The following is a 23,999-nucleotide window of genomic DNA, read 5'->3' on the forward strand; positions in this document are numbered from 1 at the left end:
CCGAATTCAGAAACCCGTCGAGAATAGCTTACATCCTCGGCCGTTTAGAGTGAGTAGATGAGCAAGATTACAAGGTGGCATGATTGATGCACCAGAGTCCAGATTGGTTGAATATCCTTGCTGTCGGTGGAGCCCTTCGTGGTAAGAAAGTTGCCTGGATTTCTTACGATCTGAGGTTTTCGGAGGGAACTCTATATGCGCAACAACGCAGCGGACAGTAATCGATAAAGTTTGTCAGCCAGCAGTCAGGGCTGTGGGCAATGGAGGAAGAAACCGTTACTTCCCACACGTAAGGATCCGCACGAATCTGGATGCTGAAATGCGATCAAGCTGACCACGAGGTCTTCCTCACACATCCTCTTCCTGCAATCAAAGACAGTCCACTCCCACCAGTCGGAGAAGCCACTCTTCAACAAATAACATTCTAGGACACCGTCAATAGTCCAGACAAACTCATCATCGTACCAAAGCATTCAAGCCCCACCTAGACTCTATCATGGACGCCAACCAACCTGACCTCGAAGCCCTCGCCCAAACCTGCCTCCAAGAAGCCAAAACAATCAAAACCCACCTCGCCGCCAACTCCCTCGGCGACCTCGGTTTCTCCCCCACCGCACTCCCCTCCTTTCCAAAGACCGACGCTCAAACGCAACAAGCCCGGACCAACCTCCGCAATGCAGCAAAGACACTCTACGACCTCACCACCGGGCCGCAGGAAGGCCTGACAGAATTGTCTCTGACATCCGTAAGCCTCGCCCAGCGAAATGGCACCAACCCCTTCCCCCAGAACCCAACCTGACCACACACCAGCTCCAATTCATTGGCTCCGTCCGCTACCTCCTGCATTTCAAGATCCCCGACTCCGTCCCGCAAGACAGCCCAATCAGCTACAGCGCCCTCGCAAGCACAACCAGCGTCTCCATCTCCCAACTAAAGCAAATCCTGCGATTCGCAATCACAAACCACATCTTCCTCTCCCCGACCCCGGACACAGTGTCCCACTCCGCGTCCTCCCTGCTCCTACTCTCCACATCCCCCATGGCGCCCATAATCCACTGGCTAACCTACGACTGCGCGCCCATGCTCGCGGGCCAAGTCGGCGCGATCGAAAAATGGGGCCACGGGTCGCAGGAACAGAACCAGACGGCCGTGAACTACGCTTACGATTTCGACGGCTCGTTCTATGATTTCATCAGCGCGGATGAAGGGAGGGAGAAGAGGTTTGGCACGACGATCCAGCGTGCAAGCGAGCAGCCTGCGAGCAGCGTGAAGCACGTGGCGGAGGGATTCGACTGGAGCGTTCTCGGTAATGGGAGCTTGGTTGATGTGGGGGGACATATTGGGTTCTGCGGGGTTGCTATCGCGCAGGCTGCGGAGGGGTTGAAGGTGGTCGTGCAGGAGCGGCCGGAGGTGGTGGCGATGGCGCTGGATCCTACCACTGCAGTCGTTCCGGCAGATGTGAAGGAGAGGGTGGAGTTCGAGGTGCATGATTTCTTTACGCCGCAGAAACGGGAGGCGGATGCATATTTCCTCAGGAAGACGCTGCTGAATTTTACGGACGAGTATGCGAAGAGGATCGTGGCGGCGCTGAGCCCGGCGTTGAGGAAGGGGAATAGATTGCTGATTATGGATTTTGTGCTGGTCGAGAAGGCGGTGGAGGCCACAGTCATGGAGAGGTATTCGAGGGCTGTGGATTTGCAGATGTTGTTGTACTATAATTGCAGGTATCGCACGCTGGACGAGTGGAAGGCGCTGGTGAAAGCGGGCGATGAGAGGTTTGAGTTTGAGGGCGAGTATAGATCGCCTGGGAGCTCGATGCCGATTCTGAGCTTTGTCGTCCGGTGAGATACTAGAGTTAACATCAATCTTCTCTATATCTGGGGCAAAGCAGACCTTCTATTGGACAGAATAGAGCGCTTCGTGTGAGCGGCCCATTGGTTCTCCCTCAGCTGAAATTGGTCAAATCAACGATCTGAGATCTTACTCCATGCAATCTCATAAAGAGTGGACCATTTTCATTGTAAATCAAGCCAGATCGTGATTTGTACGGTTCGGCTTACCCCTTGGGCTTTGAAAGTTCTCGCGTAAAGTCTGCAGCCTGCACCGACCACGCGGCATTATTCAGTGGTATGGGTCTGCTGCAATGCCCCGTCCTTCGATAGCATTTACACACACCGAATTCCTACCTCTTACCTGCGCAGACGAAACGTTCGTAAGCCCCCGAAGAAGGAACATATAGCTCCAATAGCAAGGCAAACTGCAGTCCCACTCAAGCCACTACTCGGGATCTTGGCATTTTGCTCTCCTTCTCCGCTGCTACCATTGGCTAGCTCGGGGCTCTTACCAGGTTCCAAGATTGAGAAGACCATCATTCCAATAAACGTAGCTATAAATTGAGGTATGGTTGCGAAAATATTCCAGATACCAAGATAGATACCGGCCGTAGGAAGTACATCCTCGTCCTTGTCTTTGATAGGTCCTGGCGCGGTTTGTCTGTGCTCCGAGATCGATTGAATGTTTGTCAGCTCGTGCTCATTCTGGTTGGTAATTGAATTGTAGGCTTGGCTATCATGCCCAAGTCTGTTGATCTCTTCTCCGATCATCGCTAGTGGTGCAAAGCCGTACATAGCCCACGGTCTGCAAGTAATGTTAAAATTTTCGCCGAGGAGGCTTGAGAATACCTTACAAACCGCAGAACGCGACAAGGATAGTGGCAAAGCTGAATGATCGTGCAAGCGGTGTCAAGACCATGCTGCCGGCAAACGCCATCTGCGATATGGCCCACGCAGCAGTGATTGTGATCTGATATTTCGATGCTTGATCGCTACGTGATGGATTGAGTCGTGAATTCCTTTGGTCGGAGGGTTCCACAAGAAGGGGCAGGAACAACGACCCAGCAAACGATATTAGTGAGAACAGGACAAGTGCTAAAGACCCTTTTCTTGCAATGTCGCCCACGACATCAGCCGAACCTTTGAGCTGCTCGGCCTTTTTGGCATCTTCTCTGTAATATGTCTCACCGACCCACGTAGTACCGTACACTTAGACGATCAGCATTACTATACATTGAGTGATAAAGCCCTACTCCTACGTACCAAAAAAGGGAGACCAGCCTAGAGGGTCCCTAAATCAGAGATTGCGCACACGGGGTAGAAGAACAGACTGACCTATCCACGATAGAAATGTTATCCAGCAGACTGCCTTGATCCTATTCGGTAGGTGCAAAGTTGTCTTAAGGATAGTCGAGACGAGACTTATGATTCTGGGGCTATCGCTTTCGGCGCTGAGCTAGAGGTCAGTGCTTCGTTTTCACCCTAACGTTCGAAAGTATTCACCGCTTTGATAGAAGAATCCGCTCTCGAACACAGAAACAAGTAACCGCTGAACATGATATTATTGTCATAGAAGCGATTACACAGATTTGCTTGAATTGATTGCCGCCGAGGCGATTCCCCAGAAACCGCTGCAAATCCATCGTGCCTGCGAAATAGCCAAGCACATGGCCAATGCCCAGCATTCTACCAGCTACACGAGTCAGCCATAGTTTTGATAATTATTCATGATGATTTATACCCCACGCTGAGCCCACTTGCTGCTGTGACTCTGGTAATGTGTCGACGATGAGGCTGCGGGCAGTAGCCTGTACTTCCTCAAATGAGCCCCATAATTTTACTCTTGAATGATTCTCGCATACCAGCATTGATCGCAAAATCCACAGCATAAATGCAAAACACCGCCAATCCTATGGTCAGCCTTCCCTTCTATCTCACGATCAGTAAGCGAGCGCAAAGTGCCATTGGTGACTCACGATCTTATCCTCAGAAGAGACGAGGCCCACAAGATCGGACGACCACGCGAGCGTGCAGAGAAAGAAGGCGACCAGGATCGAGCAAATCATGATGTAGGGCCGTCGTCGGCCCCATGGCGACGTCGACGAGTCAGATATCGTTCCCACAACAGGCTGAACGATCAAGCCTGACAAGGGCGGGGCGATCCAGACCAATGAAGTTTGGCTTTTCGCAAGGCCCAGCTGTAGGAGGTGAGGGGTAAAATCTGAGGTCAGGGCAGTCAGCGGCGTGTACCTCCAAATGGGTCGGGTCAAAATCCGTCCGCCTACATGTCATCTCGACACCCCATGTGAATCTGTAATGTTTGTAAGCGTCCGACTAGAGTGGAATGTTGGGATGGTGATGTGGGCTCGCTCACTGTAGACCGACTAATGCGAAGGTGAGAAGAATCATGCGCTGCCAGTCAGCGGAGCCTCTGACCCGAGGGCTCCCCCTCCATGCGACGTCTCGATTCATGGTAAGGTAGATCTAGATTACATAGCGGCGCCGGATTGAGCCTTCTACGGATCGTATCGTGGTGAGAATCATATGAAATCAGCGTGAACAGACAGAAAGTTTTTCTCGAGTAGTGAACACACGCACGACTACGGAGGTATGTGTTGTGATGTCATCCTCGCCGATTTTCGTTTGAGCTTACTGAGTATGCGGGCTGACTTTCCATTCGGCACTATGACTATGCATCCGACATCGACACGGCTAATATGCTTCAACGAGCGATTATAATGCCGATGAATTGATGGGCTTTGCTTTCCAGTGTTTATAAGCAACGGAGAGTAACTAAGGGCAGTAGTAAGGGGCTTCTAAGTTCCCCACTAACCGGCGCTCTCGGTCACTTCCGGGGCTAGCTTAGTGCCCTCCGGCCCCCTTTCAGCGCTTAGGGCTTCTCAAGGTTGCAGTACCACTGAGGTCCTGGAAAATGGTAATGGATCTCGCGCCTCTGCTTGTGTGTGCAAAATGAATGTTTCTATTTGAGAGCACTCAGGTAAAGTTACAAGAATGCTGCTCTTCCACGCGAGCTTCAGGTCCCGCCGGCGGTATGCCTGGTTCTGTTACCTCAATGTTTCTGCATTCTCTGTTGCATGTGTTGGATAGGCAATAGTCGAGCGGGATAAAATGAGTGTCTCCCTCGCTTGTGCCAGTTCTTGATCCTATGAGCTCTAATAAGCTATTGCAATGCAATGTGCTTTTGCACCGAGTCTAATCCTCGTCTGAATAAGGTGGAGTCGGAAGCCTAACGAGTGTTCAGCGTCGAATCTGGAGCGTAAAGTGAATCTGGATACTTACTGTGTCCCTGCAGGGCCCGAGATATACTCGTCCACATCCACATTTCGGGGAGTTCGATGCCACTTGCCCTTCGCCAATTGTCCCTGTTCGTTGCGCTCCTCTTTCGCAACGTCGTCCTCATGCCAAGAAACATATTCCTTTGGATTCCACATTGCGAGCCAGAAGCGTTCCCAGAAGTGTCCAGTCTCGGGGTTGATATGTGCCATATCGCCCAGAAATAGCTCGTTCAGGAGTTTCTCATAGAATGAGTGAGGATATTGCTGAATTGTGCTCTTGTGAACTGCAAACAACGCGCCAGGCTGAAAACCAATGAAGGCTGGTATTTTCATGTCTTTGTTCGGAAAGAAATGCTGCCAGTACTGCCCAGGTGTCATGGGAGCCCTAAGGCACTCCATGGAGTTCCACTTGGACCAGCAAGGGTACAATTCCCAAGGAAAGCCATCCCAGAGGTCGAAAAGCTCAAGCTCACGAAAGGGGAAGGTCATGACTTGGCCGTCTTTGGTCGTGAGGGAGCGCTTGATGAGCTCAGCAAGACTGATTGAGACGTGGTCGTCGATACGGCCCTGGAGAAAGATTGTCACTTCAGTAAGAGTGTCGTAGTTGTGCACGATGTGGTGCAGGTAGGTGTGCCCTTCGCGGCCAATGTTGGGGAGCTTTTGGTGCGGGTGTGTAGGGGCGTTTTTGTCGCCACCTTTCGAATATATGGTACATGCTTTGATTGCGCCATCGAGCCAAGAGAGGTCTTCATTGTAGTGCGCGACTACAATCTCAAAGGAAGGTTGATGGGTCATGGTTGCTTTGTTTTTCTGATAATAATAAACTGGGGAGGTTAAAAATATGTGGCATGCTCGTGGCAAAAGACAAGTGGTAGATGTTGGAAAGTCAATTGAATTTGTACAATGACACTGAATGGCATCAAAGACGCGTTGAGGGCAGTCGCGACTAACGTCATCCATCACAAGACCAGTGTCGTCGGCGGCTGTCCTCAAGTCTAGACGCTTCCTACTATTCGTTTCCCATTCACACATCATGCACATGCAGGGCATTGGCGAACCCAATTCGACTTGCGCCTATGGGACGAACGAATGGCCATCTGATCGTACGATCTCTGAACGAAGCAACACGGCGAATAAGGTGCTGGTATCGTGGCAAACGCGCATTCAGCGGCGTTTTGATGAGCGATCGAGATCCAAACGCAGCCAATGCTCGACTACGAATAGCACTTTTCTTCCAACCGTGAAACATCTCAGATTTCAAGATCTGGCTCCAGCATGACAAAGAGGTGCAGGTACATACCATGGGTGTCGAACAGACAGATCATACCAATGCATAGCAGAACTTCTGAGCCCTTTCATGCCATCTGATAATTACTCAGACTGTTGTAGACGGCAAAGGACTGGGGCATCTTAAAAAACACAGGGGACGCCAACGTTCTTTAGAGATTCTCGGAATCTCTCCTCCATTCATGGATGACGATGCAGCAACGGCATGATTGGTCAGAACCGATCGTCTTCCTTCACTCTACAGGTAATGACCAAGTTAGCTGGGCAATTGTGGGAAAAGTCGAGGAGCTGAAGGATATTAGCGCACCAAGATCAAAACACGTAGAGCATTGCGAAGTCTGTTCATACCAATGAATTCAAATAAAAGCAGAATCTTTACACGCACGCAGTCGTCGGTCTATCGGGTATACGGTGATCATCATCACGCCAATGGGCGCGCCTCCCCACGCATTCACCATGCTAACACCTTCACCTCCCATATGTAGCTTTTATGTCTCATAATCATCTCCTTCGCTATCCCTGCTTCCCACTTTGTACAGGCTCTCGCCGCTGGTTCTTCTTCGACTCCTCTCCAGACTCCCGTCATATCTCCTTTCAAAGTCTTTTACCATGCTGTCGCTTTCATCGCTCTCCTGATGCTTAAGTGGGGCCCTCACATCCCTCTCTTCCCCTTCGTCCTCCTCATCACTCCGATCTCGGATTTTGTGCACGAACCAGCCCGGGTGCGCGGCAAACCAGCGATCGATCTGCTCGAGCGACTTCCCTGCCGTTTCAACGATGAAGAAGTAGATGAGGGGCACAAATGCCGCATTGAGGACCGAGTAAACCAGGTAGAGGCCCCACTTGAGGTGGTGTATTCCAATCGGCGTCGTTTGCACGACAAAGTAATTGAAGAGCCAGTCACACGCCGTCGCCAACGCCGCGCCCTTCGTCCGCATGCTCAGGCTGTTGACTTCTGCTGGGTAGAGCCAGGGCGTGGCGACCCAGCCGAAGCCAAAGGCCAGAAAGTACATGGAGATGAAGATGGTGGCTACGATGCCGGGAATGTGTGCACCGTTTTCGTGACCGATTTCCGTGCTGATTGAGATGCCGAGGAAGGCGACGGACTGGGCGGCTGCCATGGCCATGAGCAGAGGTCGACGGCCGAGGCGCTCGATGAAGAGGAGGGAGGCGGCCGTGGCGAGCATGTAACAGACTGCGTTGCCAGTCGCAAGAAGGCGAGAGGCCAGTTCAGAGAGGCCGACCGATTTATGAAGGACGAGAGGAAGGTAGTAGCACAGGACGTTGATGCCAGTGAGCTGTTGTCTGGTAGATCATTAGTCAGCTGGTACGAATGAGAAGAGGTTGTGGAGGACACACGCTACTTGCAACCCCATCCCCAACAACATCCGCCTGGTGGCCGTTCCGCCTTTGAATATTTTTGCCCACGAAACTTGTACAGCCTGTTCTTTCCTTACGCTCTCCTTGATGCTCTTGAACTCTTCCTCCACATCCTCCTCACTCAAGACCTCCAGCATCGCCTTCGCCTCCGCATCTCGATTTTTAGCGCACAGCCACCTCGGACTCTCTGGCAAGATCGGCACCAGCATCAAAATGACCACAATGTAGAAAAGCTGGATCCCCAATGGAAACCTCCACTGCGCCTCCGTAGTGATGCCCGAACACGCGAGTGTAATGATATTGCTCACAACAAATCCAAGCACATTGACCACCATCTCCTTCACCACCGCCTGCCCCTTCGCGTTCTGATGACTGGTCTCCACATGCCACACAGGCGCCGTAGCCGTATTGCCCCCATTTCCAATGCCGGCAATGAACCTTCCCCACAGCAGCCATTGCATATCCTGCGCCACCGTCTGCAACACAATCCCAGACGCCATAATAATCGTGAACACGATCAACATCCTCTTCCTCCCCAGCATCTCCCCCACAAACAGCGTCAGCACCGCCCCCGCAAAACAACCCAAATCATACACGCTTGTCACGAACCCCACCAAGCTCGGCGACGGCTCGTTGAAATATTCATTAAACTCTGTCCCCACGATAATGCCCCCGAAGACGCCCTGCTCGTAGCCAAACAGACACATCACTGTGCCCGCGGCGATGGAAATGGCAGTGTGTGTGGCGGCCGAACTCCATGGGGGCTGTATGAACCATGTCTTCCCGGCGATGGAGACACGGGACCGTGTTGAGGCCCGCCGGTGGTGGTGATATTGTGGGGACCTTGGGGACTTGTCGGGCTGTAGGACATTGAAGGAGGGGATGCGGGTGATTTCGGCGTCCGGGGCGTCGTCGCTGAGGCGTTGGTATGACATTTTGAGGGTTGTGGAGGAGGTGGGAGGTGTGAAGGACGTAGTAGAGAGGGAATAGGGCGGCGGGAGTTTGGGAGTGGTGAGGGTGGAGGGAGGTTAGGCTGTCGATAGGGGTAAGCGGAGGAGGGCGGAGGGCATTTCTTTGTTTATTGGGGGCCCGGAAGTATCATCGAGGATGCCTGATGGGGTTGGTGATGCGTGAGGCAGAAGGTTGGATGGCAGGTCGTCTTGAGAAATGGGCATGTGATCGCTTTCAGGTTTCTGCTTGTATCCCGCGGGATCATGGAGTTTTTAAGGTTGATCTATTTGCATCGGACTGTTTAGGTCGTACCTGAGAGCCTTGGCATTACGGCGGAGTGGATATCTGTGCCCGCTAGAACGAATCTGATCAAACGTTCCGCACGACTGGAGCGTCCGTCCCCGTTCTCTCTGATGATAGCGGTGATTTGATGCCGTGCTTGAATCTAAGCTCGCTGAGAAAGTCGAGAGCACAGTACAATTATTCTCCTCTACCAGAAAGGTATATCAGACTACTCTATGTCTCCTCAAACCCAGTTTGTACCACGTACACATTGAAAGCCGTGAAGCTCAGAGATGCGGGCTCATACACCGCTCTTTCTTACGTATGGGGCTCTTCGGAGCGAACGCACAGTATCATCTGCGACGGAAAAACTCTGCAGGTCACCCGTAGCGTGTTCGAATTGCTAACCTCTGACCACGCCAAGTCCAACAAAGATTGGCCATATTGGATCGATGCCATCTGTATCAATCAAAACGACAACGAAGAGAAGGCAGATCAGATTAGGAAGATGCATCAAATCTTCACCTCCGCAGAAAAAGTCACTGTCTGGCTGGGACAAACGGACCAGAATAGCGACTTAGCTATGGACAAGCTCTTGGCTTTGTCATTCTGCTCTCGAGATCTCGAGGCTTATGAGAATGGCCGAGAACTAACATCTGACTCGCAAGGTTTAGGATATCTCCGAGGCTTGAACGGGGATGAACAGGAGAAAATTGCAAGAGCGCTGGGCTCGCTATGCTGTCGTCCATGGTTTCTGCGAGTATGGACATTTCAGGAAATCATCTTAGCTGGAAGACGAGCGTTTCTGACTTGCGGCTCCAGATCCATGAGATGGTATGAATTTGCCGAAGCTACACGTTTTGTGGCGCGTGCAACAGTTCACGGCTTTTCCTTCGTCTTTGAAAATGCGAGTGTTGGTATGCATAGCGTAGAAAGTATTCAAGAGATGCTATTGCTATCTCGCCTTAGAGAACGCGAGAGAAATGGTCTCCATCTCCCACAACTCCTTGGTGTAGCGTCGAGAAAGAGTACCACAAACCCTCTGGACCGGGTTTACGGAGTGCTTGGCCTAGCGCCTCCAGCTCTACGGTCTAGGATTCGCATCAATTACGGTGATGAAAGCGAGGCAGCGAAGCAGCAGCTCAATATCGAATGCTTGAAAGCATGTATCAAACATGATCCAGAGCTTTCGCTGCTGTACATGGTATCCGGCTCGGAACCGCAAGCTGGTCTTCCTTCTTGGTGTCCTAATCTCTATAGCGGTAAGCTTCGGACATTGGCAATGGGTCTGCAAGGAAGAGCTGGCATAAGCTCTAGGTCTGTCGTGAATGGGCAACTTCCTAAAGCTTCGTGCCAAGCTAATTCCAACCTTCTCCGCGCTCATGGTTACAATCTTGATACGGTCGGAACCGTCGCAAGAACGACTTATCATTGGTCGGATTTTGCACAGAACTTAGAAAAACCAACTGTTGATGATGCAAAGGGAAATCTAGCTTGGCTTCAAGAAGTTTCAGCATTGCTCAAGCAACACGAACACACAGACATACCCGTATCAACCATACTCACACTTGCAGAAGGTGATCTTCCGGCTTTCAAAGACGTCAGTCTTCAAGAAGCCCTCAAGCACAACATTGAGATCTGGCAGCACTCAATCGATCCCGATCACCCTGTTCCCCAGATTGAGGAACGTGTTCGCACCGCGGCTTTTGTCCTCCACAGCCGCTTCCTCACCAATTGCCACCACCGTAAAGTGTTCGTGAGTAAGAAAGGTCTTTTTGGTGTCGGTCCACCAGACACTCGGGAAGGCGACAGTATATGTGTCTTGTATGGAGCGGGACCGCTATACTTACTGCGCTTTACAGAGACTGGTACTAGAATGTTGGGGAACGTTTACATTCATGAGATGATGGACTTTGATGCTGTTCCTAAAGATCAAAGAGGGAAGACTGAGACCTTCGTCATTAGCTAATGGCTCTATCTGCAAGATGCAAAGGTTTGAAGCGGGAGAATCTGGTCCCAATGGAAGCCGTTTCGTTCGTGCCAAGGTCCACTGATGAGCTTCTTAATGAGGCAATAGATGCCAAGGCCTAGGGATGCTACTAGTTGGTCTAAGCCACGCTGTGCTGGCAGCAGCCTAGCTGGCGGCAGTATTAGCACAAGGCTGAGAATAGAAATCCTTCTTTAAGATGCCCGAGTTTCCCCAGAGACCTTGGAAGACCTACAACTCCTACTCTTAGCTGCTTTGCGGCTTTACATCAGATATATCTGGTGATACATCATGCCTTATCAAATTTTACCCAACTTTCCATGATTGGACGGCATTTAAAGGGCTTCTGTGAAGCACAGCTGTCACATCGATAGTCGACTGACTTGGAGCTCTCATTATATTATCTATGGTCGCCAAGACGTGTCTCTCCTTGCTCTTTCTTGCTGGAGTAGGGACCACCGGTGTTCATGCGGAGGAAGTGAAACGCGTCCATGGATGGCAAAAAGAACCTGATGGCCGTGGAACTTGGAGTATCATTTGGGGCTGCCTAGTGACGATCACTCTATGTACCTGGTCTGTCTTGTACCTTTCAGTCCCGAAACATCAAGGTATGCGGTATAAACTCCGCAGAAAACTTGAAACACTTGCCGTCACACTTCTCGGTCCCGAGATTACAATTGGGTATGCAGTTCAAAATTGGCTTGCCGCAAGGGCTTTCTTAAAACGTGTGCATAGCAGTGGCAATCGTGATTGGACCATGACGCACGCATTCTTCGCCGTTGCAGGTGGGTTTACTGTTCGTATGCCCGATAAAGACGACTACAGAGTCAAACATACAACATTGCAAAGACTCATAGTGGACGGATGTGTCGATAGATTACCCATCTTCAAAGCAGAGTTACAGAGCCGAGGCAAAAGCGATTGGGTTGTTAAAATTATTGCTCTATTTCAGATTTGCTGGTTTGCAGTGCAGACCCTTTTCCGAGCGATTCAGCATCTACACGTTACAGCTGTTGAAATCATGACCATCGCTTTCATCTTCTGCTCGGTCTTCATCTACGGTCTCTATTGGCATCATAACAGGGACGTTGAATATCCAGTGATTATTGAAGTACGCAGCCTCACAGCAGCGTCAGGTGAAATCACACCTACGCAACAGACGAGAACCTTAGAAGACATCAAATCTATTGAGACGGATTTCCTGGAGTCCGTCGGAAAGGATAATGGTCTTCTGTTTCGTTGGCTTAGTACCGAAATTGCGGCCTGTGCCTTTGGAGCAGTCCATTGTTTGGCTTGGAGCTCGCTTTTCCCTACGCCCCAAGAAAGACTTGCCTGGCGAATATGCGCTGTGGCAACACTTATCTTGCCATTACTATTTTCAGTATTTGGGCTCATACCATACTGGTATCTTGAGAGTTTTTGGCGTGAGGACTGTTATGAGCATAGCCTCTGGGCCTGGGCATGTTTTTATGTGGCTGGAAGGCTGGCCATCATTGTCCTGGCGCTAATGGAGCTTCGAAGTCTGCCGTCTAGCGCACTTGAAACGGTGCAATGGAGCAAATATGTACCACACTTCGGCCCCTAAGAACACAACCAAGTAATCACCTGGCAGCTCTGTCAACCAAGCAAAGCTGCTACCCAACTATCAAGGATTATTTCCAGCGCAACCTGATTGCTTCTCGTTGGCTTATGTCTTTCTATACATAAGTGCGATCAACAATGCCGAGGACGTGGTTGTGAGAAACATCGGTGGAGGAGAAAAGCAGAGATAGCTTGTGACAATCATCGCTGCCGTCAGCCTGCTGGCCCAGTCTCAAGTTCGAAATTGTATCAGCATGTTTTTCACGGCCAAAAACGTCGCCCTTTCAAATGTCCAACCCCGATGTCCTAGTACAAGACCCATACTCCCCCAACAACTGGCCCACAACAACGAAGCCTCCCACAGCCGGCACAAGATAGCCCAATATAAGGTACAACCACATCGCCCGACCCCCGCCCCTACCCCATCATACTCAACCCCAATCTTATCAAAAGCAGACCGCAGACTCATCCCGCCGATGATATCAAAGACGAGTCACATCATCATCAACACTCGCTGAGCAACAGTGCTACGACCGCGGTAGAAGTGGGTCAGGCCTACTATCACTGCGATATTGATGGCGCCGAAGATATAAAGGGCTGTTGTTATTACGAAAAACGTTTTGTAGAGCGTTCATCTTTCATTTTCCGAGAGTTCGAAGGGGATGATGGATGTGCCGTGTGTGGACGAGACTGTGTTGGACATTTCGACTTGAGATTCCCACTCCGGCCTGGGCTCTGGAATCTCATTTCCCAGATCCTTTGGAGCCTCATCCTGACGTTCAGTTTGCAATTGGTCACGAGAGTCGCACCTTTCCGAATGATTCGTCTCACAAAACCCTCAATTTCACCGCCCCTGTCCATTGCATCATCAAACTCGAGTGAGCGCACAATATAAAGGGTTGGATAATCCGGCAGCAAAAACGCTCCCCCTGATTCATAATCGACATGATGATATACGAAATCACCGTGAGTCCAAACGCCGCAAATCTGGACAGCTTGATCTGGCTGCCGCGGGTTCTACACAGCGTCACGGAACCGTAGACCGTCTGCACGATTGAAAGGATCGCTCGAGAGACGTTGTAGGAGCAACAAGGAATCTTTGATGATTTTTGCGTTTGAGGCTAGACTGATCAATTCAGAAAGATATATCGCCGTTGCTGAAGGCCATTATTTCTTCGCCGTCCTCGGTCCTTCTGTTGACCGCTTTCCGCAGAGATCGAGAAATCACATCCCGACCAGGCACCCGCGAAACCCGACCATTATGGGCAATGTGGCTGATTTCGTGATGTATCTTGCCCCGTCCGTCGTACCTGGTCAGTTGCAGCCAGAGATACTTCCTTCAGCAATTCAGCCATGAATGCATTCCTGGGAACCAATCAACCACTGCCTCTTGGTAGCAAACGCGGAATCCATACCGGAGTGCTGGTTAATCGACCGACACCCCGTGAATAGATATATCAAAAGAGCCATGATTCGAAGCAAAGAGCACGTCCGTCAAGCATGTCTAGCTGGATATTTCAACAGCCATTCAATGCTCAGGAATGAATGAAGGAATGGATACCACAATGACCGTCTCCAGATGTCAGAGCAAAAGAGCATCCACTGTCAGGGACATCCATCACATTAGCCAAAGATTTGGGCAGAGCCAGTTCGACCGGCTATCCGAATTTTTAGGGACGGCACTACACTCCGGTAGGAAATATACCACAGAGCGTGAGGAGACTGCTGTCTGTTGAATAATACCGTAGCATAATTTCCCGGAATGAGAATTTTGATTACGCCTCTATTGTTTGAAGCCACCACCGGGCTGGTGGTGGCGTTATATACATAACATAGCCTTCGCCTTTCTAGGGTGATCACAGGCTACCCACTCATATATAGTACACTCAAACACCCGACTTTTTACATCTATAATCCGAACCCCAGCCTGAACGCCTCGCTATGCCGTCCCCATACCCCCATACCCATACCCCTCCTCCTGTCATCGCGCTCTTCCCTCACTACTCTCCAACCTCCAACCCCGCTCAACCCCAATACTACTATCAGGCACATTCCGTCTCCTCTCCCCTTCGCCCCCAACACCCGCATGCGTACTCGTGCCCAACCGCTCCGTCCGTCCCTGGCCCAAATCCCTCGCCTCAGATCTCGGATCCAGGTTCGCGAGCGCAACATCTTGGTTCACGGCCATACCGCCCTTTCCCCTCTCCGTGCCCCCACCCGCACCATACTCATGATACCAATACCCCTTATCACGTCCCGCAGCGCCATTGTACTCCCTCTCGTCATCCTCATGCGTACTCAACTGGGCCTCGACATCGCCCTCTCCCTCCCCAAACCCATTCCCATTCCCGTATTTCGACGACAGCAGCGTCGGCTCCGTGTTGCGATTTCTAGAAAGCGGGAAGGGCGAGCCGGTGGAGGCTGTGGAGTGATCTGTGACTTTTTTGAGGCCGGAGCCCTGGCCTGAATCCGAGGCTGTGTCCACGCCGGTGATTTTCGCCATGCGCGCCCGCCCGGACCGGTTCAGGTACGAGGAGAAGAAGTTGTAGGAGCCCCAGACTAGGGGCCGGAAGGTCACGAGGCACGGGCAGAGGATGCCGAGGTAGACTTCTGTTACGGTCCAGTAGCCTGTGCGACCTTGGTCGTCTAAGGGGTACGAAGATGTTAGTGAGGTGATTTGTGTGGAAGGGCGGGTGAGAAATGGCGGTGTGCGCTTTGTAGTTCTGTAGATAGGGGGAGGAGAGGGGAGTGGAGGGGAGGGGTGCACTCACAGAGCGGATCGAAATTACTGCCCGTAAACGTGTAGTAGCATCGCATAATACTTGCGATCAACGTCAGCACTCCCAGGCAGAAAATCGCGCTGACGCCCAGTTTGTGCATTTTGCTCATTTGGAGGGACCAGACGACCATGAGCGGCATGACGAGCAGCAGCGCATCCGTTGCGATGTTGAAGCTGCAGTTGCCGAGTTGCAGCTTTCGCGGGTCGATTGTATGCGTGATCTTGACTTTTTTGTCCCACACTGCGTTGACGGGGAGCACCTGGATGGCTACGACGACTATCCAGGAGATCATGTAGCCGCAGTAGGCGGCGATCATGAACCAGCAGGCGTATTGGAACCATAATTTCACGTTGAAGATCCTTTTGTAGAGGAGGACGAGGGCAATGCGGGAGATGGGGAAGGTGGTGTTGTAGATGAATCCGTAAGCGTATCCGACCTGGAATTCTGTCAGTCTGCTGGCTAGGGCGCATGCGAAGGGGCAATTGTATGAGAGTAGAGGCTGTGGAATGCGATGGGAGTCTTACTCTTCCTCGGACTCTCGATTGCGCCGGCGTGACCGTCAGGGTGTGGTGGCCAAACCCGTTCTTTATATTTAAAACCACGCAAACACAATGACCTATTACCAGAACCTGCGTACCAGAGTCGCAGTCAGCATTGGATCTCGTATGCCCATTTACGGAAACTATCCTTCTCCGTTGCAGAATCTGAGGAAAGTTGGGAGGATAGCGCATACCGCAGCAACCATAAGGACATAGTCGTCGGCTTTGTATGGCGTCTTCTGGATCTTCCTCGCCCAAAATCGTAGGATGACTGCCACTTCAACAACACATAGACCGACGATATTCCATGTTATGAGGCCGGGCACGCTGCTTTCGTTCGGATGCGCCAGCTGATACGCCTTCTCTTGCGGGGTGATGCTCATGAGACTCATGTTGGTGGCGAGTCCAGCAATCTCCCAGCTCTTTTGCGCTTCAAAGGCTTGCTCGCCTGTTGAGAAATCGTGAGCGATCAAGCTTCAACAGCGAGCCATACGTGCGATGCTGTACCAGAGGCACTGTGATCTGTGCTGGGTAATGGATTGGACGTTGAAGAAGTTTGACAGGTGTGGGACCCAACATTCCTTCATCGGGCCGTCACGCGATTTTGTCCAAATTGATTGCCGGCTACGTGATTGAGTTTGCCATGGCAGTAGCCTACGCCTCTGGGCCTCGGGGAAGACGGCAGGGGCTGGGCAAGGTACAGGCCCTACCAGTAAGCGGAGCAATCAAGACTCCTTGCGGACTCTAGGTACGTAAAAATCTGGAAGCTATACCTCGAGAGGAAGGGTCGAAAGCTTTGTGTCGGCAAAGTCGGTATCAGATGCTGTGGTGGATACAAACGTCATCTATAATTTGATGAGTTGTGACGGAGAAGTTGAACGTTCAGACGCTTCCGATACTCTATCGCAAGTCGCCAAAATGCACAGGTGATTCCTTCAAAACTCTTCAACCTTCGTTGTGAATAATGATGACGTCCAAGAGGCCCATCGAGGCCAGTGACCTGATTGTCGAAGGAACGAATCTCTGTTCTCTTGATCCGCTATCGGTTCCTGCAGCAGCATTTGTTTCCAAGGCAGCGGGTGTGATCATGGAGTGGGGAAGGCCACGTTCTGTGCCTCAGAGCTGCAGTAACCCCGGTACACGCCTTTTGCACTACTCTATAGCGTACTTTCCACGTGCCGTCTTTCGACCCCAGCTTGCAGCTCTTGCCTTGCATTAGGGTGGGGCTTTACCTAAAGGACCCGCTGGTGGTTGGCGAACAGGCTGATCGCTACCTGAAGAGAGTGTAGTCTGAAAGCCGTAGCCGCGCCAACAATAACGGACCAGGTTGAAGGGCAGTTTGAGCCGGTTCTGCGACACAAGGGTGTTTGTCCGCATCACTACCAATTGCGTGATGTATGAGGGACTATATTATACATGCTTTTATGTTTACGAACTGATGCGACTGCGACGTCTTCGCTGAGCGTTATCTGCTGTTGTAGCAATCGTCGCAGGACGGTAAAGTGCTTGATTCCACCACGCGCATCTCGGATTCGATTGGTCATCTTGGACCTGTGTGATACCCTCCACTGTGATGTTTACTGCATTTGCCTGATCGCCCCATATCGGCCACTCGGTCTGGCCAGCTGCAGCAGGATCGCCTTTGCCTACGAAGTTGACGAGGTACTGTTGCAGTTGGACAGCCCTTTCTGGGTAGAAGCCAATCGTGGGATTGGTGGGATAGTAGGTGTATGCCAGGTCTTGCGCGTGGATTGCCGGTGGGATGCTGAAAATGTAGTTGTGAGTTTTGTTCTCAAAGGCTTTGGCAATATGATAGCTTCCACAGCTGAGCGTCTGCTCTTTGCGCATCAGTTGGAGCCGTTCTGAGTTGGTTGTGTATGGCAGGTCAGTTTGAGGTAGAGGCGGATAAAGAACATTGAAGATGTAATCCTTGATTTCCTGCGACGCCGCTGGGAGATTCGTATCAAGGTAGGTCTTAATCGCTGCATCGGTCGTAGTGCTCGTGCCAACGGAAACGCCAGTTTCGCGATTGTTGTTGGCAGCAATGACGTTCAGCTCCTTATTGAACTTGCCTGCGTTCATCAGACGGAGGGGCAAGTCGGGTATTATGTCTCCGTCAACGCCAGGTGCGAAGGACATGACCAAGAACGGAATTGCTGCATTCGCCTTCTTGTTGGCCTCCTGCAATTTCTCTGTCGGCAATTTTCTTGCTTCGTCTACGGACGTGACTCCCGCTGTCTGGAGAAATAGATTTGCTCCTATGCTGGCCTGTTCCGGATAGACCGGCTCGACACCTGCGCTTTGCGAAATGATTTGCTTGAATAGCTTATTTTCATCCGGCTTGGAACCGCCATATGCTACCGTATGGTAGACTACGCTTGAACCGCCAGCTGACTCCCCAATAATTGTGACTTGACTGGGATCGCCACCAAAGAGATGAATATTCTTTTGTACCCATTTCAGGGCCAGTCTCTGGTCCAGAAAGCCTGCATTAGGGGAGGTCGTATTACCTTGTGACTTCTCTAGATTCGAGAGGAAGCCAAATGCGCCAAGCTATTGAGTATCAGTAGATGATTGCGAAGTTAAATACCAAAAAAAATACCCTGTAATTGATAGACACGTAGACGAACGAGTCTTGACTTCTCTCTAACAGCCCTTGCGGCTTGTAAAAGCCGGCTTTGTCACCAGAATAGAACCCACCCCCAAATATATTGAACAGAACGGGAGCCAGATCCCATCTTTTCGCCAGCTTTTTGCCACTTGGTTCGCGGTTTTGGAATACCTTTGCGGGGACGATGACATCTAGAAACAAACAATCCTCGCTTTCAGCTTCTCCTGAAAGACCTGTCGTCACGGGAGACCCAGTGTTGGTGGTTGTGTTGCTCACAGCCCAGGCTGGAATTGCCTGTGGGCACGTAAACCCTACTGAGCCATCGTTGACCTTGTGACGGTCTTCTTGAAGTGGGGGTTGGGGGTCGGCGAATCGAAGATCGCCTAATGGAGGAGCTGCGTATCTGATATTGGAGAAGTTGTAGTATTGACCGGTCTCCTGTTGTGATTTAGCTGCAAGTCCCCCACATTGGCTTTTGCCATCGCTGAGAAGCCTACATTGAAGGAGGTTGGACGATACAGCGCGTAACCTAGGTCGATAATGGCCGAGTCTTTTTGTGCTCTTGGTATAGCGGGTGTGGTTCCTTCAACACCAATTGCGCATTGCGAGAAGAAGAGAGCTATGCCTATACGACTCAAGCCATGAGGGGAGAACATGTTTGCAGGGCAATTGAGTAGTCACTGTCCTGGAGAGTTGTTGGAAGGAGGAAGCTCTTTAGAAGACGACAGCAATGTAAGCAGTGGTTAGCGGCTTGCGCCCACGGCGCCGGAGATGCTGCCATGTTCAGAGCTTGTGCATGATGATTGCCTACCGTGCAGGTCGGCTTGGTCGGTAGGACGGGCAAAAGAAGCTAGACATGACGTAAACTTTGGTGGTAAGTTGCATCCTAGGATGTACCAGCGCAAGTAATTTTCCGATGTGGCTTCAGAACAGAACCACGCTTGAACACGCTTGTCGCAATGATCGCTGATAGGGCCTTGTACAAGCCTGTTTCTGCCAACTTGCTCCTTCGTGTTCTTTGCGCACAGCCACGAGATCGGTACCGTACTCGTAGAATGGTGTATTATTCTACGCGAGAGACAACCTTCGACCGTCTGAGCTTCCAGAATAAGCATCCCGAGCCGCGATATCCCTACTCGAACGGCTCGGACTATAACCGAACTCACACCAACAGGACGAACTGAAGGCAAAGCGGTCGCTTGGGTTGTGATATAGCAAGCTTATCGGCCTCTAGGACTATATCGACCCTCATGCTTTTACAATCATCGCTTCTAGCAGTCGTAAACGTGCGACTTGACGGGCGAACAAGCTGTTGGAGGAGGTCAGAGCTGAAAGATGGTGTCTGGCAACGCGGGGGAACTGTTTGGCTAAGAGGCCCGAATGACTCCGATCAACGGAGCTACCAGCTCCGCTGCAACCCCGGATTAGAGACCCGCTCACGCTGCCGAAGACTCATTTCGGCTGGCTTCCGGGCTGAAAAGGCCCTGAGACAAGTCTTAGTCTTCCCTGGGGCCAAGCTTGGATCGAGATATATATGCATATTATTATTAGTGATGTAGTTTGCGCAGCTTTTGTGCCTGTCAGCTGTATACCGATTCTTTCATAAAAGGGGACCTCCTTCTCACTTCCTCCCCCTTCCATACGAGCGCAACAGGGGCGAAGCTAAGAGCAAAGGCCACGAGTCCAAGTAGACTGCTTGCCCAATGGAATCCCAATCTAGTGTACATGCTCTGGCTTGCGAGCGGCAAAAATGCAGCAAAGATGTTCTCACCAAAGCAAATTGCCGCCGAAGCGCTCGCAGCATATTTCGCATAGGCGTCTGTGATGTACATCATGATGGCTTGCATGACGACCATACTGCCATAGCCAATGAGGAAGAGTCCCGCTGTTGGAAGCCACCACGAGAGAGTGGGGTAGGACGTCCATCCGTACCAAAAAAGACCCCCCATAAGCCCGACAAGTGAGCCTGGTATGGCGAGGTGAAGCCTTGACTCGGGGAGTAGAGGATTTGGAATGAGTGTGCTTGCAGATAGCGTGCGTGCGAAATGAGGATCTTGGATGAAGCAACAAGACAGGAAGCCGACGATTTCGCCGACCACTAGAGCTGCTTGGACAAATCCTGTCTGCGATTCGGCGAAGTCATAGTTGGTCGAGTATACTTGAGTGACCGATTGCGTAGAGATGAAGACAAGGCCATACGATAGGCCCGAGAGAAGGGTGAAGGAGAACACCACTGCCTCGGTGCATAGCAGAAAGCTAGGGCGAATGATATTTTCCCTTAGGAACACTTGAAACGAGTGTAGCGCATCACGCTGGTATAGCCGATATTCACCGTGAGATTGTGGGGGTTTCTCCTCTTGTCGTTTGAGGGTCTTGGACAAAATGACCGGAAGCCTTGTCTCGCGAAAGATCAAGAGTACGATCGGAGCAGAGGCCCCGTAGATCATGAGCTGTATATACAGTATCCTGCAGGATCCAGTCAAAAAGTAGATCTCATCATTGGGAAAGTTTCATACCATCGCCAATAAAGGGCTTGCGCAATGGCACCTCCAAGGACAGGACCAACACTCACTCCAGTAAGAAGAGAAACTACATAGCACGACACGGGGAGACTACGCTGGACAGGCCCATTCCACATGTCAGCAATGATACCATCCATGACGCCCTGCAGCACTCCACCGCACGACCCGGCGAGAAAGCGGCAAACGATCAGAGTGGTAAAATTCCTCGCAGTTGCCTGAGGGATGACGAAGATGAAGAAGACCACGTAAATGATCAGATAAGCAAGTCGCATACCGTGTTCCTCCATAATGGGCAACACCAACATCGGCGCAATCGCAGCTCCGGTATTCCATGCGGTGATTGGCCAGACTGAGTTTGGAAACGAATGATCGGAGATGCCAAATCGGGTGTTGGTTTCGCTGGCGGCTGCTGTGATGGCTGTCGCATTGATCCCGACGATGAAGGTCACGTAGCATGCTATTAGCGTTACAGACCATTTCTTAGGGATAGACCAATTGAATGGGTAATTCGGATCATTGGACTCTGTCTGCTGCGTTGTTGACGGAGGGTTTTCAACATTTTGCTTCTCTTGGTCAAGCATCGATGTTCGCAGAACCTCATTGGGACCACTAGGGGTGGCAAAAGCCATGATATTGGGGGTGTCCTGTTGATCTATCAGGGATGCAGCGTTCGGGGCAAAGTACCTTCGAGATTTTGATATGAGGGGAGGAGATATTGTTTTTGATTCGACGTGCAATGACAAGCGTGGCCAGATATACTTAGGGAGATAAGAGGGATGTACCAATTTGGCAGCAATTTGAGGACAGAATGTACTTCACCCAAAGATCGCCGAGCTATACCAGGCCCATGTGGTACTTGTCGAAAGAATATTCGGTGGCTACCACCAGCTAGACTAACATATCATTGAGAAACGCTGTGTGATTCTGAGCTTCTTCGTCAAATATATGCCTGTCTTTGAGGAACCGGAGAGCTAGTGGAGGCAGACATGGGCCTGCAACAATGTCTGCAGTATGGGCTAGGACTTGATGCAATCACTAGGCAGAGTACTGCCTGACTATGTAGCAGTCGTGAAAATACTAAGGAAGCATCGCAGATGATGGTGAGCGGCGAGGGGCGGGCTAGCCGGATGCAGCATTGCGCCTCCCTATAAAGGCTCCCTAAGCAGGTGCTCTGGGGGTGATCTTATAGGGGGAACTTAGGGGGCGAATGGCAACGACATTCCCAATCATAGGATTGAGAACAACATCTTCCAACCATTCGAGGTACAACACAGCACTAAGTCCACGGTGTCCTTGATGAGATGTCTCGAGTCCTGGAAAGATGAAGCAATATGGATTCCGTCGCGCTGCTCCGGTTGGGCTCACTGATCTTCGTCTCGTACCTGTCTTGGGATACCGAAGAAAGTCTTCTTGGATTGATCAATGTCGACACGAAGGAGGCAGCAAACGTTGTAAGGCGTAGTGGACGTTTCCATCTGCTCGTGCATTCAATCTCTATCTAACATTGCTAATACTTGAGAATCTGACGGCTCCAATCACGAAGAGGGAGTGCTGTGACGCAAGCATGCGACTGGTAGCTTGCAAGATCCAAAGCACATGCGAACGCGTCTTTGCCCCATTGCTGTAGCCGCTAGAAGCACAGCAAATGTTTTTGAATTGCCTCGTTAGCCCTGATGGCTCATCAGGTGTATCTCTTCAACTGATGACTTCACAGTCCATGACCAATCTTCGGACCAATGGAAAATGGGTTCTTCTCCACCTTGCATGTTGAATGACGACAACTCATTACTTGAGATGTAAATAAACCACAATCGTCCGCTCAGTTACTCTCAAACCAGCTCCCACGACTCCAGACCACACCCATGCCTCAATTGACGCTCTACGACCTATCCGCCTCCCGCTCCATTCGCACCGCCTGGCTTCTCGAAGAGTTGTCCCTCCCGTACGCCCTCATTCACGCCGATCGCAGCTCCAACGGTCTCTCCGACGCCGACTTCAAAGCCCAGACTGGTACCATACTCGGCAAAGCCCCTGTGTTAAAAGACGGATCCCTCACCATCCAGGAAAGCGGAGCTATCACCGAGTATCTCATCTCGACCTACGATCCCGAGGATAAGCATGGGCTCTTACCCAAGCATCCTGTGCCCGTGAAAATGAAGATCTTAGAATTTGTTCATGCTGCTGAGGCGACATTGATGCTGCACTGCTTGCCTTTCATCTACGCCAAACGTGTTGCTCCCTCTCCATTCCCGCCTCTGGAACAACTTCAACCTGGCCTCCAGGCGATCGTGAGGAAAGACCTCGATTGGTTGGAGGCGGAACTGGAGAAGAAAGGAGAAGGGTGGCTTGTTGGAGATGGGGTGAGCGCGGCGGACACAATGATGGGATTTTCTGTGATGTTTATCTTTGCTAATAGTCTTGCCGGTGAAGCGGAGGGGAAGTGGAAGCGAATCTTGGAGTGGATCAGGAAGATTGAGGATCGAGAAGCATATAAGAGGGCCGTGGAGAAGACGGGATTTGTGCTGAAGCCGCAATAGATAGACGAGGATGGAGAAAGAGTCGAGCTCACGGGTGGCGAAATCGTCTCACAAGTGTTGGCAGCAGAGGCTCAGAATTGTCATTCATACCGAAATTGCAGAAAAGGAGCATCGTCGAATCAGCACAAGGACACAGATGAGCAACTAGTCGAATACAATTCAGAGAATCATGGACAATTGCTAGAGATCTGGTAGTCTACCAGGCCCAATGCAAGCCTCAGAAGGAATGGGTCTGGTCGACCGGTCTCCAACATGACTTATATACAGAAGCGGACGCCCACAATTCGCTTGGTCGTTTTATTTCCATTTCCAACTCCGTTTCGTACCTTACTTGTACACGCCTTGCGACTTCCTGACTTTGCTCGCAAAGCAGGCTTTTTGTAATCTATGCTGTAGGCCCCCATTTGGAGCCGA

At 51.1% G+C, this 23,999-nt stretch overlaps 9 protein-coding genes across 9 annotated transcripts; 4 read left to right on the forward strand and 5 right to left on the reverse strand.

Annotated features, from left to right (window-relative positions):
- Positions 1 to 496: 496 nt before the first annotated feature.
- KY384_009227 (uncharacterized protein) lies at positions 497 to 1,845 on the forward strand (the record flags this gene model as incomplete). The annotated part of the gene is made up of 2 exons (XM_044817713.1): positions 497 to 745; positions 811 to 1,845. 2 exons carry the CDS (start codon positions 497 to 499, stop codon positions 1,843 to 1,845), a joined length of 1,284 nt encoding a protein of 427 aa, XP_044664866.1.
- Positions 1,846 to 4,902: 3,057 nt separating this feature from the next.
- Positions 4,903 to 5,923, reverse strand: KY384_009228 (uncharacterized protein; the record flags this gene model as incomplete). Its single annotated transcript, XM_044817714.1, has 2 exons — positions 4,903 to 4,996; positions 5,133 to 5,923. The coding sequence occupies 2 exons, from the start codon at positions 5,921 to 5,923 to the stop codon at positions 4,903 to 4,905; spliced, it is 885 nt and encodes a 294-aa protein (XP_044664867.1).
- A 980-nt stretch (positions 5,924 to 6,903) lies between these two features.
- KY384_009229 (uncharacterized protein) lies at positions 6,904 to 8,730 on the reverse strand (the record flags this gene model as incomplete). Its single annotated transcript, XM_044817715.1, has 2 exons — positions 6,904 to 7,720; positions 7,775 to 8,730. 2 exons carry the CDS (start codon positions 8,728 to 8,730, stop codon positions 6,904 to 6,906), a joined length of 1,773 nt encoding a protein of 590 aa, XP_044664868.1.
- A 446-nt stretch (positions 8,731 to 9,176) lies between these two features.
- Positions 9,177 to 11,082, forward strand: KY384_009230 (uncharacterized protein; the record flags this gene model as incomplete). Its single annotated transcript, XM_044817716.1, has 2 exons — positions 9,177 to 10,780; positions 11,055 to 11,082. The coding sequence occupies 2 exons, from the start codon at positions 9,177 to 9,179 to the stop codon at positions 11,080 to 11,082; spliced, it is 1,632 nt and encodes a 543-aa protein (XP_044664869.1).
- Positions 11,083 to 11,579: 497 nt separating this feature from the next.
- On the forward strand, positions 11,580 to 12,600 carry KY384_009231 (uncharacterized protein; the record flags this gene model as incomplete). Its single annotated transcript, XM_044817717.1, has 2 exons — positions 11,580 to 11,623; positions 11,646 to 12,600. The coding sequence occupies 2 exons, from the start codon at positions 11,580 to 11,582 to the stop codon at positions 12,598 to 12,600; spliced, it is 999 nt and encodes a 332-aa protein (XP_044664870.1).
- Positions 12,601 to 14,577: 1,977 nt separating this feature from the next.
- On the reverse strand, positions 14,578 to 16,307 carry KY384_009232 (uncharacterized protein; the record flags this gene model as incomplete). The annotated part of the gene is made up of 4 exons (XM_044817718.1): positions 14,578 to 15,206; positions 15,386 to 15,812; positions 15,901 to 16,005; positions 16,110 to 16,307. The coding sequence occupies 4 exons, from the start codon at positions 16,305 to 16,307 to the stop codon at positions 14,578 to 14,580; spliced, it is 1,359 nt and encodes a 452-aa protein (XP_044664871.1).
- A 1,036-nt stretch (positions 16,308 to 17,343) lies between these two features.
- Positions 17,344 to 19,182, reverse strand: KY384_009233 (uncharacterized protein; the record flags this gene model as incomplete). Its single annotated transcript, XM_044817719.1, has 3 exons — positions 17,344 to 18,468; positions 18,518 to 18,964; positions 19,024 to 19,182. 3 exons carry the CDS (start codon positions 19,180 to 19,182, stop codon positions 17,344 to 17,346), a joined length of 1,731 nt encoding a protein of 576 aa, XP_044664872.1.
- A 743-nt stretch (positions 19,183 to 19,925) lies between these two features.
- KY384_009234 (uncharacterized protein) lies at positions 19,926 to 21,677 on the reverse strand (the record flags this gene model as incomplete). Its single annotated transcript, XM_044817720.1, has 3 exons — positions 19,926 to 20,027; positions 20,152 to 20,976; positions 21,099 to 21,677. The coding sequence occupies 3 exons, from the start codon at positions 21,675 to 21,677 to the stop codon at positions 19,926 to 19,928; spliced, it is 1,506 nt and encodes a 501-aa protein (XP_044664873.1).
- Positions 21,678 to 22,910: 1,233 nt separating this feature from the next.
- Positions 22,911 to 23,585, forward strand: KY384_009235 (uncharacterized protein; the record flags this gene model as incomplete). Its single annotated transcript, XM_044817721.1, has 1 exon — positions 22,911 to 23,585. The coding sequence occupies one exon, from the start codon at positions 22,911 to 22,913 to the stop codon at positions 23,583 to 23,585; it is 675 nt and encodes a 224-aa protein (XP_044664874.1).
- Between the last annotated feature and the right edge of the window lie 414 nt (positions 23,586 to 23,999).

This window comes from Bacidia gigantensis, assembly GCF_019456465.1.
Source record: "Bacidia gigantensis strain McMullin 20006 chromosome Unknown scaffold_268, whole genome shotgun sequence".
Taxonomy (NCBI): Eukaryota; Fungi; Ascomycota; class Lecanoromycetes; order Lecanorales; family Ramalinaceae; genus Bacidia; species Bacidia gigantensis.